The 15,955-nt window shown below is 32.2% G+C and overlaps 1 protein-coding gene across 8 annotated transcripts in view; it reads left to right on the forward strand.

Moving 5' to 3' along the window:
* IKZF2 (IKAROS family zinc finger 2) overlaps positions 1-15,955 on the forward strand; it is a 151,031-nt gene that overhangs the window by 101,800 nt on the left and 33,276 nt on the right. For all 8 annotated transcript variants that reach the window (XM_071216141.1, XM_058300183.1, XM_058300180.1 and 5 more), the window contains one exon: positions 4,793-4,960. In XM_071216141.1, coding sequence (XP_071072242.1) covers positions 4,793-4,960 — 168 coding nt within the window. The remainder of the gene's footprint in view (positions 1-4,792; positions 4,961-15,955) is intronic.

Genomic DNA, 15,955 nt, shown 5'->3' on the forward strand with positions numbered 1-15,955 from the left:
ATAGTATTAAACACCTGCTCTGCCACATTTACTACTGTGGCCAAATTGATTTTAATTCTGAAAATGATCTTGACGTAGGATATGTTTCTAAGTAGTTATACAGATTTGCATAAGTCCCATGCATGCAGGATTCACTCAGCTTACTAAAGACAAGAATGGACTAAACAATCATCTAAAATAACCTTGTAACACTATGAGCATTTGGGACAGGATATATGAATGTTTATGGGAAAATTGTGAAAGTTGTTCCACTTTCCTCATATCTGGGATATTTTTGCTAGAATCAATAGTTGTTCATAGAAAAGCTTGGAATACATGCCATATAGTGTTAACCTTGAAATTTTGGAAACGATATACATTAATATAGCTAATTAAGAAGTATTTATGATGGCCCAGTTTATACCTCTGAGTGGGTCAAAACATTTTCAACTCCATTTTACTATTTGAGAATAAATGGCTTATTTATGTTACTTTAATTTAAACAAAGTTGAAAGAATATGTTCAAAATTTGTCCATTAACCAAATACACATTTCATTTTAGAATTGCCACCCCCAATTATTTATAAGATCTTATAAAGCCTTTGGGAAACATTTTTGTGTATTTTTAGCTTGTAGAATATCTAATATACAATTAGTAGTGAAAAATGATACACAACCACCCAATTAATTACAATTCATTACAATGGAGTATCAGATCTAGTTACTTCTTCTTTCTCTTTCATATTCTACTATAGTGCCAATTCCAGAGTCTTATTTAATGACTTAGTGTTGTTTCTTTGGTATTGCTACTTTAGTAGGTAATCAGGTAATATTGTCATCGGATACTCCAGGCACTCTTCACTGGGAATATAGAAAGAAGAAAATAAGTAGGGGTAGTAAATCAGTTCATGCACAAATGTAATGGGAACATTATGACTAGAGAATATCCTTATTTTTGCCTGTCTTTGGGGTAGAGTTTTCCCATCTCTGTAACTTTAAGTTTTCACCACCGTATTTTGAACAGTAATCTGCTTGCTTTGTGGATCTATTCTCTCGCTCCAACACCTTCTCTACAGGTGCTTGGGATTTTAGATATTTGTAGATTTTTCCATTCAATACAGGAACACCCTCTGTCTTTGAGTCACCACAGCAAATTCATGTATAGTTGCATTTCAATTGAATATTTAAAACATCAAGATACATTTATTCCATAATAAAAATAATATATTACCTCATGCCATGAATAACTAGAAGATGATCATTGAGTAGATTGAAAGATTAGCATAAAAAATAAAAACAAAATAGATTGAGATGGAAATAAAGGATAACTGGTGGCCACATTTAATTGTTTTCCTGGATTCAGAGTTTTTAGTTGTGCCCACCCATGGAAGGATTAGCTATCACAGAAACAATAACCTACTTGATTGTTTGAATTGGAGTATGCTGTAATATCAATGTATTTATTAATTTTGTGGAGTTTTCCTGAAATATTCTTTGATTTATATATGAAGAAGAACATAATGTTTTTTTTTCAGACAAGGTCTAAGTTGACTCCAAAAGAACCAAATGATTCAGTACATTCAGCTGAAAGAAAAAGCAATTTATTAAAAAGAAATAATTGAGAAATGTTATTTGACGTTGCATAGACAATTAGGTACTTACCTGAATATTTTCCTTAACTATCAGATATATATTTATAATGCATAGGCCAGGGAGTATCCCACAGCATGTGTTAAAAGAATTCTGATGTTTTACAAGGATGGCCTTTTCAAAAATTTAGTGGATTCACATTTTTTATTTGTTATTAAAAAGATTTGGATAGGTTAATTCCTATAATATAAGCATGTATACTAAAATATAATCTCCTAAATTAACCTATTTTTTACTTGTCTTCAACAGGAATGTTATGGAAGGTTTCATTGTAATTCCAATTAAATTTAGTGTGGTATACAAAAAATAACAGAGGGTTGTAAGAATGATAATTATCATTTTATATAATTAAGGCATTAAGAGTAGTTAAGCTAATTTCAAACCAAAATAAGGAAAGCCATAGAATTATTTTCCAAAAGTAAAAAGAATTGATCAAAATTTATTCATAAAACAAATCAATACTTTTCAAAGACTTACATGATAAAAATCACAGTGTATTGCTGATGTCCATGCCCTTTTCCTCTTATCAAAAAAGGGAGTGTGACTTTTGACCTTCATCGTGCCTCTTTCTTCCCATGGGCATGGGAACATAACGAATGGCTTCACAGAAAGACTTAAGCACTCAGGAAAACAGCATCGTTTCCAGATAGACCTAGACCCCTTTTTCATTTAACCTACTTCCATTGAGGATAATCATAGAAATTTAGAAGTAATTTCTTATTAAAAATATTTGAAGACATCTGTAGTATTTGTAAAGGTAAAAACTAAAGTATCCCATCATTAGTCTCATAAAAATCAATTAAATAATTGGCCATCTTGTACATTTAAAACTTTTTTTTAAAACAAGGGGTTAGCCTTATTATTTTTTTCTCTTTTAGACTAGCATAAATATAAATTAACTACTCTAACTTAGGGGTTTCTAAGTATTTCAGCTCAAGATTATGGGAGATTTAAAAAATTAAGTTAGCATGTTAATGGAATATTTTCCAAAGGCAAACACGATTTCAATGTTTTTATTCACCTCACTAAATTAATTACTTCATTTTTAAAATTATTGCATACTAGTTTGTTACTTGCCTGGGAAACCCTATATAAATTCCAAAAATAAAATCAGATATTTGGAGGATAAAGTATACTTTACATTTGCTATTTCCTACTATTTTTTACAAGTTCATTTAAAAAGTGACCTATTCTTCCCTTTTATTACTAATTCCATGGCAGAAGTGAGGAGTAGAAAATTCTGGTTTAAAAAAATAATCTAGTTCAATTGTATATGTATGTGTGTGTACAATGAAAAAGCTCTGCTAAATTGGATTTTTTTTTAACAAACTGATTCTGTAAGACTTCATAAGAGAAGTTTTAGGCAAAGTATTTCTCTTTTAAGCTGTATTTAGGGCTGAAATGGGTTTTCTTTTTACCATTGAATCCAACAAATTAAATAAGATTAAATTTACGGTAACTTTAATATGATGGATCATTTTTTATAAAGCAAAAACATCAGTGATAGTACTTTTTGTAGATGTAGCTCATTTGATCTCCAGATTACTTAAAAGTCTGAACCCCACCACACATACACACACAGACACACAGACACACACAGATTACATATTTTGGTATGTACCTTATTATGTTAAAAAATGAGAAAATATTATGGAATTTTAGATAAACTTGATATAGCAAATTTTTTATCTCTTTACGTTTCATAACAAATCTATATGCTAGAATTTCAGTGTTTACAGCCGGAAAGTGATGGCAGTTTATCTTCTTTATGCCTCCTAGTTTTCTTTAACAAAAAGAAACATTGAGCTTTGCATTTATAGCAATGGGCTAAAAAAATATATTGGGCTTTTATTATTCACTGTTATGAACGTTTCAATTAAAGATATATGAAATACGACAATCCAGTGTAAAATTTTAATCAATTTTATTGAAACATTCATAAACCATACAATTCATCTAAAGTGTACAATCAATGGAGTATTAAAATTTTTGAAAAAACAGTTTAGTTATAATCATCTTACCTCACGTACAGAAATGATCCAGTTCAAGCAAATTGGAATTGTTTTTTAATTTTATTTTTATTCTAAACTTAGAACTTTACTATAATGCATTTATACTATTCGTAAATTAATTCATAATTTATTTCATGTCTATAAAGGCAGATAAACTTAAACATAGTATTGTTTCATGGTTTGATAATGTTAATAGGTTGATTGTACTTGCCAGTTTTGCTGCTTCATTATTTGTATGTCTTTATGTTTGATGACACTGGTGACAGCCAGTTGATGGCAAGAGACTGAAATGATAATCCAGGCTTAAACAATTTTTAATGATGCAATTAACAGGAGAAAGATACCATCAATAAATGTTATTCACAACAAAAAGTCTATATAGGAAATGTCTGGGTGAATAATTTTCTTTCTCCTGATATATGAGGAAAATTTGCCCAAAGTTTCACTGTCAGTGACCAAGAGAATCAAGAAACCTGGTCCGTATTTGGAGATCTTACTATAGTAAGCATTGTGAACTTGGTCATTCATTAAAGTCCTCTGGCCCCCTTTTCTTATCAGCAAAATGAGGGAGTACAACTAAATAATCTTTAAGGTCCCTTTTAACTCAAAATGTTTATGATTTGTAAAGAAATGGCATATAAAATAAAGAGAGCAAGATTTTTAGTCAAACTGTCCAAGACTCAATTCTCAGTACTAGTACTTAATATTAATAGCTCTGTGACAATAGTCAAGTAAATTGATACTTTTGAACTTTGATTTCTTTATTAATAATAACAAATTTGTTAATCATACCTAATTAGTAATGTTATTGTGAGGCTCAAAATAATGTATGGAAAACAACCAGCAAAGTCAGTAAAGTGATGGCAACTAGTTTTTCAACTAATGGTAAATCCTATTATTGTTATTCTTTTGAGTCAGTGACAGGTAGCCTGTCAAATTTATGTGAAGATGGTGAATGGTCACTCTGAGCTAAAGCTTCAAAATTTGGAAATAGCAAATTAAATTTTAGGAAGATATATGTTATTATAGACTTACAAGGGAGTTAAAATCTGTATTCTACCACAGAGAACTGGCTCTAGTTAACAATGTGTTGCAAATTAGTCACTTGCACATAACCTCCTTGATTTTCCCACATCTTTTCTTTTCTGCAGGTGAACGTCCCTTCCATTGTAACCAGTGTGGAGCTTCTTTTACTCAGAAGGGCAATCTTCTGCGGCACATAAAGTTACACTCTGGAGAGAAGCCGTTCAAATGTCCTTTTTGCAGTTATGCCTGTAGAAGAAGGGACGCCCTCACAGGACACCTCAGGACCCACTCTGGTAAGTGTCACTAATGCTTTGAAAGGAAGGTTAAATTATGAGATTACAGGACAGTGCTACAGATTACTACTAAGTAACTTGTAGCTTTGGAATGTAGCATGGAACAAACTAAATATTTTTATTTTTGTATATTTAATAACTGGTAAATCTAGCAAAATGTATATGGCCCTTTTTTTAGTTTTGTAGTCTTATCAAAAAGGAGCACTGTCAACTGAAGGGTCTCTTATTTCAAGCCACTGAATAAGAAAAACAGCTGCCATATAAATTTTCTCATTTTTACATATTTTATCACAATTATTAATGTGATAATTATGGTTAATGCAGGATAATTTTTTAAATCTAGTGAAATATCACAGTTAAATGCTCTAGTTACCATAGAAGAGATGAAAGCTGTGCTATTTTTTGATTGATACAGTGTCTAGGCTGGCAGCCTTATTGGGAAATCAAATATTGCTATTTATAAACTTGAAAAATAATGCTCATTAGAAAATTGGGTGGTAGAGTATTTTATATTCCATTTCAACTCTCCTTGTTTCTTTAGCTCTCAAACTGTAGCCATTCAATGTTATCTGAAACCATCTCTGCTTCTTAAATCATCGTTTTAAAAATCTAGATTATGTTTGATTCACAAAATAATAAAAGTGAAGATAATATGGTACATAAAAGAAAGATTAGAATTTGAATGAATCTTACTTGACTTTTAACATGAATTGCAATAACCAATAAGTTAAAGGTGGAAAGTAATACAGAACATTCTCAAGCCACTTTTATATGCTCCTTCTGTACATAATGACATATTAAAATTTAAATTTAATATGAAGATATGATGGAAGTGATATTTTCATCTACATTTACAAATTGGATTAGAGAGTTCTGCAGATTGTTAGGTAATGCTTCTATTATCTTTCTTTACTTTTTCCTGTTAATTCTCAAGGCTGTACTTAGTCTTCTAACACAAATGTGAAATATGTAAAACTATTTTAAACATTGACTCTTAAGTTTGAAGCAGTTACACAAAAATTAAATTAATGCAAACATTAAAATATTTTAAATATATCTTTTGTTTTCCTTACTGCCTCAAATTATTTCAGCTACTTCCAACTGTGACATTTTATGCTTTATTTTAAAATTATAGTAGGAAAATTATATCAAATTAATGTAATTTGTTTAATTATAAAAAGTATTTTTCATTAAAAGATATTTTTGAGACATGACAAGTATTTCCTTTAGCTAGCCATATTCTCTGATTTATTATTAGTAGTAGTTGTAATAGTATTTAGTTGATGAATGATTATATAACACAAAGCTTTTCATGAACAGATCTGTTGCCTGAAGTTGAGGAATAAAATCTATTTCATTCTTTACATTCTGTATTGCCTTTAATATGGTTTAGTAGACATAGTTATATTACTTTTCTGATCATAAATACATGGTCCTTAGAACTGCTATCATGCTGATTTTGCACTTTGGTATATTCATGAATTTTGCAAATATATAAACAGATGACATACTCAAATTGGTAATTAAAAATAGTTTAGCTGAGTGACTATAAGATTGTGGGTAATATTAAAGGAAACCAAAGGGATGGTAAAATGTGTCATAACTAGCAATACTGTGGAGCTTCATCTGCCCTTGGCCTGATAAGGAATGGTACAGAACAGTAGCTGGAACCCAGAGAAAGAGAAAACTGTGCATATGAGAGAGACTGCCAAATAGGAACTGTGTCTTTAAGTAGAGAAATGCAACTACTGTCAACCTAGGATTTTGCAGGCAAGGAACTAGAGAAATAAATTCCTGATTTCAATCTCTTTCCACCCTCCAATCTCCTACTGGGGCCTCCCATTGGCTGATACTAACCAGAAGCCAGTAGAAAAAGTTTTTTATGCAGTCCAGACAGCACAGCTTCTTAGGGACATAGAGAAAAATGAAGACGGGTAGAGAGTAGATCTAGAGGGACAAAGGGAGAATATCCAGCGTAGTCAACTCCTTTGTCCTGCTGCATCCATTTTTGTCCTTTGTCCAGGAAAAATATTTGTGCCCGCTGCATGGGGGACACATGAAATCATATCCAGGCACTGTATCACTAAGGGTGATGTCAATTCGGTCATATTTTTAACTGGAATCTAAAATATTAGCCACCATGAATACTCTTCATAATAAATAGTGGGGAAAAGAGGGGAGAAAAAGAAACAAAGAACAACTGCTAAAGTCCGTGCTTCTCTAGTTGGTCAGAAAGCCCAAGATGATCATTATAGCTTTCTCCTTCTTCCACTACAGAGTCCATCTTCCCCTTACTCTCACTGTCTTTTAGCACCCAGGCTAGGTACATTTCTTTACCTGTTGGGTGGCCAGGCTTTAATTCCAACAAGTTCTGAGTCTTTGGAAGTCCTCACTTTCTTGGGTCACTGCAGTTTTTCAATGGACCAGAATTAGTAGATAAATTTGTTTCAGGAGGTGTACCAATCCAAACGTCATTGTCCTTGCTCCCGTTATTATAGTTATAATACACAAAATCATTTGGTCATCTGGATCACTTACTATTGAGTAGCCCACTTCTCTCCCTGTTAGTTCATCAGTTTGAGGAGCCTAAAATAGACAAGGAGGCTATTCCAGTACAATAAAACCACAACTCTCATCCGTGGTAGAAACATTCTTCCCCTGGGCACTGAGATCTTTAAAACCACCAATTCCAAAGTTACAAAAACAAGAAAGAAAAATAATTTAAATAGGATATTTGATGTAGTAGTTAGAGGGGTTACTCCTACCTTTACCTCTTCGTTCTCAGACTCATGCATTCTGGCTATGGAGGAAAAAGCTAGAGGCACATTATCATATCCTTTAGGACTCATCCACACTTCTCCCAGCTGGCAACCAAACATGAACACTCCATTGTTAAACCCATTTCACTACTCCATTTAGTCAGTTGATTCTGCATGATGCGAAATGAGTAATAACTAGTGAGTTCTATGGGGTTGAGCCCGCTGCTGTATTTCCTTTGCCATGAAATGAGTTCTCTGGTTGAAAGCAGTATTGTATGGAATACGATAGTAATTGGCAAGGCATTCTACTAAATCCATGCAGGGTGGAGCTCACAAAAACATTGAAGGAAGAAAAGGCAAACCCATATGCTGAATATCTATCTACTGTTAGGAGAATAAATTACTGTCTCCTTCATGTTAGAGGAGTCCTTTGTAACCTTCCTGTCATCAATTGGCTGGTTGATCCCCCTTGAGAATAGTGTCATATTAGGGTCTTGACATTGGAAAGTGGGAAAATCAAATGGTGGTGAATAAATCAGTCATGGAGAGAGGGAAGACTGTGTCATTTAACTGATAAACAGTTTCCACCCCTGCTTCCATGGTCACTTTGTACATTGACCTATTGAGAAAGCACCAGGCAGCCAGGTAAGGAATCTGACAATCACAAGGTAGCTAAACTTATGCAGAATTACTGAGATCCTTTTCCACAGTGGGTGCCCTCTAAAAGATGTTTTTGTAGGATACCATATTATCACACTTAGTACCAATTCTGAGACATACATCCACATTTCTCCCTCAGACTTTCTTGTCACTAATATTCCAGTATTGTTAATCAAAGTTGCTGACCATGTGGCCACATCATGTTTCATTACTTCAACTATCTTTCCTTCCATGCAAAGTATACAATCAAATGTATTATCTGAAGTTCTATCTGCTGCGGGGAAGGATATCTTTCACCTTTGTCTTACAAAGCTAGACACAGCAGTCAAGCTGGTACCAGATATCAAGCAATTTCATCTATAAATTAGGTCTGCATGTTTTCATCCTCTATTAACTGGTCATTGAGAACTCCCCATGAGGTCAGAGGTATGGGTTGAAGTAAAGATTGTGTAGCAGTAGAAGCAGATATCAAGGAATTCTAAACTGCTTATTCATACAGTATTTTTTGCCCTCTCAACTTGCTTGGTCCCAGTTTAACTTAGAAATGAATTGCTGTTGTGCATATCTTATTTTATGACAGGGTGAATCAGGTAACACCTAGTTTGATGCTCAGTTTGGACCACATAGTGTTTTGGAATTCCTTGGTCCATAGACATAACCAGGGTCCATAGAAAGTAACCAGCTGCTTTTCAAATGAAGAATAGTTACTAGTAGACAATAGTGTGCCCTTACTCCAAAAACCCTTAGGCATCTATACTCTGATTCTTCTTTTGATGGCTATGCTTTACAGCTTCTTTGTATGCCATAGACATTTTCAAAAGTCACTGCATCTGCTGGGTCTTACTGTCAAACATAAAGGGGGAGGCATTTCATCACACTAGGGACATGCTGCAGAACCTTTTCTTGTCCTACACTCCTCTGAACATGGTAGACTTGTTGGTTATTAAGGATATGCTCAGAGTAGCATACACAAATGTGATGTATGTTGCCTCCAGAATCCAAAGGACTGCCAGGTTTTGTGCCTTCTTCTTCATGGTGGAAGGTGCAAAGTATATCAATTTTTATTTATTGGAGGGTGTATTTCAACATACCCCATACCACTGGGCCACTACAAACTTTATCATTGCTTCAAGTCCACGAACTTTCATGGAGCTTATCTCCCATCCTCTAGCATGCATATATATTACTGAGGCATCTTAGGTATTTACTACTTCCTCCTTACTAGGTTAAGTCAGTATAATGTCATCAAGGTAATGGTCTAACTTTATGTTGTGTGGGTTACTAGAAAAAGTCACTCTGGACTATATTGTGACAGAGAGGAGAGTTGACCATAGACAAAAAAAACATAAATGCTTACCAATACTGGGAGATATATATATATCATATATAAAATTTATATAAATATATTTATTTTTTATAGTTTAAGAATGCAAAACACTTAGGAAAAAAATGTCTGTAATACAGTATTCATTCAGTAAGTGCCAGCTACTTTTTCTGAAAGGTCCTTATTACAGGCTGATAATTTTCTGTTTGGATCTCTACTTGCAAACTCTACATGCATACTCTAACAGAAACCAGATAGTGTCTTGTTTGGTTATATAGTCCCAATAGTAGGTAATTTACAGATAATATTTAGTATTTCCTGAACTCTCTTTAGACACTAGGCACTGTACAAAGCACTTGCAATGAATTATTTTAATCCTCACATAACCCAATGATGAAGGTGGGCTCTGCTGTTAAAATCATTTTATCAGATATGAGCAAAACCAAGTAGTTGACTAATTCTGAAATAGTATTCATTCAGAAAAAAATATTCAAAGGGAATTGATACCTAAGTTTTGTTTAGATATACAACAGTGGTCAATATATATATTTTTTTATTTAATAAAAGTATTTCCATTTATTATGGGTTATACAGAGCAAGTCTATTTCTTTTGAGGCTGGATATTTCATTTGAGTCACTTTATAGAAGTATGCTTTCTTGGCTGAATTTTAAACATATATAGAGCAATTTTTCTACTTTTTTCTCTTTTCAAGACTAAACAAAACGAAAGAAACAGATCATTTTTCACATGTGAAATTTAAATGACATTCTAAGGGGGTGGGGAAAGACAGTGAGAAAAATAAAGAATTGGAATGTGTCATCAACAACAGATCAGCTGAAGACCACAGTCAAGTTTTAGCCCACAAAGAAGAAAATAAACTACACTTTAAAATTATGTCCCAGACATACATTAATTTAAGGTTGTAGGTAATAAAAGTAACTGGTCTATACAACTCATCCTGTTTGGTAGCCTTGAGATTTACCACACAAATCATCTAATTTATAACATAGCACAGTATTTATGTGACTTTTTAATGGTAAATCATTGATTCAGGGCTCCTGCTACAGAAACAATCTTTATTAGTTTTGTCCCTTAGATTTTCAGTTTTACAAGTAGTTATATTCCTTTTATTCCTATGTAATTAACATGTTTTGTATGTTATTCATTACTTTTAATTCTCTTTATTATACCCAATTCTCTGGAGAAATAGTATTTTTAATTAAGCCCTGAAACCCTATTAATCAAAATAATTTTTAGCATATTTGTACTTTTAAAAAATATAGAAGAAACTATAATCACATTTTTTTCCTAATTAGCATTTCAGCTATACTTCTCAAATACTTTAATGCTGTGCCCAGATGAAAGATTAAAACAGAATAGAATGGAATATATGTTTAATAAATGTAAAACCTACATAATATATGTGCTATAGTTATATTTTCCTAAACTTGAAGACTTTAAAAATAAGAATAATACCTCTCATATAGTCTTGAATATTTTTATGACATATTGAAAATTAAATTTTGGCCATAGGTTTGTACTGGATTCAGATCCTTATGAAAAATTATTCATTTGTCAAAAGTGGAATCATTTAAAAATATTTGAAAATAAAGTCCTAATGCCCCAAGGAAGTTTATTCATTGTCTTTTGCATTCTAAAAAAACTTAAATATTCCTTACCTGTTGCATATTTTTAAGATGCATGTTACTTTTAACAGTAAATTATTTTTCAAAGATATACTATAATAAAATATCCTTGAGAAAGCAGTTCAGTTTAAGAATTGTTTCTGATTTTTTGTTCACCATTTTAAGAAAACAGAAATTACTATATTTTTTAATAAAACATGCTATAAAATTCTAAGTAGAGCCTTAGTTTTCAATTAGACCAGTATTTAATATATGATATTCTTTGTATTCATCAATTAAAAATAAGTACTTTGTAAAATGAGTTTATATGATACATCTGTATCACATAATGCTGGTATAATAGAAATTTGTGGAATCTTCCAATGCCATGAAATTCTTCTTTTGACTTAGGGTCAATAAGTCTACATTATACTGAACATGTATCTAATTTATTTTCAAACACCATAAGAATACTGATTTTTATAACATTGATTTGTAACCTACTCAGTGTTTGACAGTTTTCAGTTTAAGAAGTTTGTTCTTTATCTCTAATTGTCAGATTAAAGCTGTTTTGTCCTATAAAAAGAAACTAAACCAGATGTACTATATAAATGTCCATCTGTTACAACACCACCACAAACAAAAACAACCTTCCTCCTCCTTGCAGTTTTATGTTATATATATGTATGTACTTTTCATATCCTTATAATTCCAAAGACTATATTTTATACACAGGAAGAACTCAGAAATTTTGAATGTTCCCATTAGTTCCCAAAATAGTTTGTTGTTGTTGTTGTTTTGTTTTGTTTTGCATGTTGTTTCTAGTATAACAGTTAATTAGTATTCTGCTGATAATTCATTTTAAAGTTTTCTGGTGTTTTTTTTCCCCCTGCCATTTTTTGTTTGTTTTTTTTTTTTCAATTATACCTTTATTCATTATGAGAAAATACGTGTAAAATAAAATTTTATGACCCATCCTACTTGTGAATATATTTGGACATTCACCTAGAGTAGAATGTTAAACCAACCAACAGGCATTCTTAAGGTTTAAGCTACATGTCCTCAGAAAAATAGGTAAGAAGAGATAACTTTCTCCTCATCTTCATAGTTCTTGAAAATAAAGTTCAAAAGTAATATCTGGTTTGGATCCTCTTTGAAATTAATAATTTAATTTCAAATACCCTACTTTTAAATTTTCTCACATGAAACAGACTATCATAAGAGTAATATACCCTCAAACATATTGCTATTTCTGTTACTAAGGAATTAATTACCACAGTCATGTAAAGATCCCCTTTACTTTGAATTGCTAGCCAATCATAAATTCCATAAATTAAAATGTGCTCTTAGTGCATGTAGCATTTGTAATCATTTTCTTTCCCAATACACCCAATAGCCATCATTTTTTTCAATCTTCCTTTCCTCTCACTTGCTTTGCCTTCTTATCTGCCTTCTTTGTCCATCTCTTAACCTTGTTTCCTGAATTATTCAATCATTTACTTCAATTTTTTTCACTTTTTTGTATGTAGTGATAAAAAAATACATGAATAAGTTCCTTCTTTTCTATAGCATACAAAAATGTATACAACATAGGATTGCTGCAGGTTGTAGTCCTTCAGATAATATCAATACCAATTATTTTGTGAAATGCATAAAGAGCAAGAAAAGTTGAAAATTGGCCAAATGATTTTTATAATCAAGTATTTTCATAATAACAGTAGGTTAAAACCAGATCACCACGACTCTTCTACCTGATTTGCCAAAAAGATCAATTAAAAAATCTTTTAAAATTAATTTTTAATTTTATAATTAAAAAAATACTAATCCATGGACCAATATAATGATAGACCATTGGATTAAAATATACTGGTTCAGGAGTTGAATCTGGTGCAGCTCATTCATAATAGTAATGGTGCATTAAGTGTAGTATAATTTGTCCTGGGGGCTTCCCGTAAGAAGGAACTGTTTTCAACTGATTGTAGTCCTGTCACTTGGCCCACTTCTGTGTGATCTCTCAAGTGAGAACTTTCCCCACCCTCAACCCCTTCTTTCCTTCCTGGGGTGGTTGATAGAGGTGGATTACACTGATAATTTCACAAGCAGTATCAGTTGCACACATGCTTTGCATAACTGTGCTGTGCTGATTTCACCCATCAAGTCCTGATACTGATGCCCTTGGTGCGTCTGTATTCTTTGCAATAAACGCTGAAGTGAGGGATGGGATTAGTATCTTCACCTCTGACTCCTAAACACACATTTAAGGTCCTGCCCACCGAAATTTGACTAGCAGGGAAAAACCACTTTCAGTGAGACCAGATTTCTACCCAGTAGAAACTACTTTTTTTTCAGGCAAATACTCATTATATAGTTACTCTATCTTATTGTATGCTCCTTATAAAAGATTGTTTAAAATCTAATAGCATATACAATCTCATCTTTTATAAATAGCAATAGTCATACTTCTTTAAACTTTAGATACTTACTTCTAAAAGGAGTTATTAAAGAGAAGCCTTTCTTCTGTACCTCGAAGTTACTTGATGTAGCTCTTTTCACTTTGAAGAAAGAACAGATATTAGATCAGTTTACTGCTGGAATCTCTTCGCCCTACCTTTCCCATGTCAAATATATTTAGAATGTAATTAAATTTTTATTTAAAGTATCGTAAGTCATCTAAAAGGATGGTATTCTTTTAAGTTGTATAGAAATATAGTGATAATAAGCTAATAGAGATGAGTGAAAGATATTAAATTCAACATCTCATATATTCTATTTTGCATCTCTTTCCCTTACTACTATATTGAATGAATAAAATAATAGATGTTTTAGGTGAAAAGTCTTACATTAACCAGAAAGTTTTTTAAGATTAATGGAGACCAGTGCAGTTATGTGTCCTAGTAGATAAGTATCATTTCATCTTAAAAATTAAAATAATGGCTAATATATAATGGGATCTTATTTTGTGCCAAGCACTATTTTAAAGGACCTTGTTTTACAGATAAGGAAAGTCAAGTTTACAGAAATTGATGTTATCTAACATCCCATACCCCAGCATAGAGTAAACCTAGGTTTTGAACCCAATCCATCTGACTTGAGAATATGTAGTTTTTCATAACCTTTAGGTAAAGCTTTAAGCTTTATATTTTTTTCCTATTTTGTATATTTTGGATTAACTATACACACAGAAAGGTGCTTGGCATAATAAAATTACAGAATTGTACCCTGCTCTATTAAAAAAAAAATGGTGTCCCAGAATGCTAATACTATAAATTGTTTTTTGATAGTACTTTTTAAAAATTATCTCCAGATATAGTAAAATCTTACCATTTTATCCATATATGCACTTTTTATATAACTTCTAATATACTGAGGAAAAGCTGGGGTATAAGCTTAGGTCTGCTTGGCTCCAAAGCCCATGCTCTCAATCCCTAACCTCTTGCTTTCCAGTCCATTTTCCATGTTATAGTCAGTGTTATTTTAAAAACAAAGAACAACAAAAGAAACCCAATTTAAATTATATCACTCGCTGCCTAAAATTTAATGATTTTACATTACTCATAATAAAATCAAGTACTTACCATGGCCTATGTAAGTACTTCATGATTATTTCTTCCCCACCTCTCCTGCTTATCTTACACCACTCTACCCCTCATTCTCTGTCTTCTTTGCTACCCTTAGGTTCCTTTGACCTTTCCTACCCCCTGGGCTTTTGCTCTGGTAAGACTTTTCCCCAATTCTTGACATAGCTGCCTCATTTTTTTTCAGATATTATATTAAATGCCATCTCCTTAGACTTAGCCATCTACAAGCACCCTAGTTAAAACGTCCTCTTGGTTACTCTATATATTGCTGTCTTTACCTTAATGTTTTGTAAAGCTTGAATCAGAATCTGTGGTTATCTCAAATGTAAGGCCTTCTCTATCTCATTTATTAACATGTCCCCAGCTGCTCCTGGAACAGTTTCTGGAACATAATAGATAATCAAACACTATTTATTGAATAATCAAATGGAGAGGCCTTGAGGTTCAATGTGTTTCTTCTGAAATGCACAGCAAAGGAAAGGAAAAAAACTGACCTATTCTTTATTTTTTAAGTTTATGAATCACAGAAACAAATATACATTTAGGTATTTTTTCTTACAAAATTAGATGTAGCTCAAGATTGCTCTTTTTGCTCATTCCTGGACAATAGACATAGCAGACATGAGTGATGGCCTCTCTCAGTTGTAAATCTTAGTACTATGTCCAAAGAAATCTGAGAAAGCTCATAATGAATGACCTTTATTCATTCAGCAAATATTTCTTGAGTATCTATGTGTCAGGCATTTTTCTAGACATTTGAGACAGAGCAGTTAAGAAGAAAAATCTTATCCATGTGGAGTATATTCTTTACTCTATGTGAATACTCCATATATTAGAGCAAGTTATCTGGTCCATTTTTTGACCACCTTGGCTATACAAATGTCTTGCCTACCTGTAGCCTGGGTTATTATACATTTGGGAAAGCTAGATGAAGAAAAATATTTTAAGAAAGGAATAGAAATCCTATCAAAAGGGGAAAGTTTTTTTTAGGCATGGATTTTTCATTTATTTATCCTATATGCCTAAAATTTATTTCTTGTTTTCTATT

The sequence above is a fragment of the Dasypus novemcinctus genome, chromosome 7 (genome assembly GCF_030445035.2).
Source record: "Dasypus novemcinctus isolate mDasNov1 chromosome 7, mDasNov1.1.hap2, whole genome shotgun sequence".
Classification (NCBI taxonomy): domain Eukaryota; kingdom Metazoa; phylum Chordata; class Mammalia; order Cingulata; family Dasypodidae; genus Dasypus; species Dasypus novemcinctus.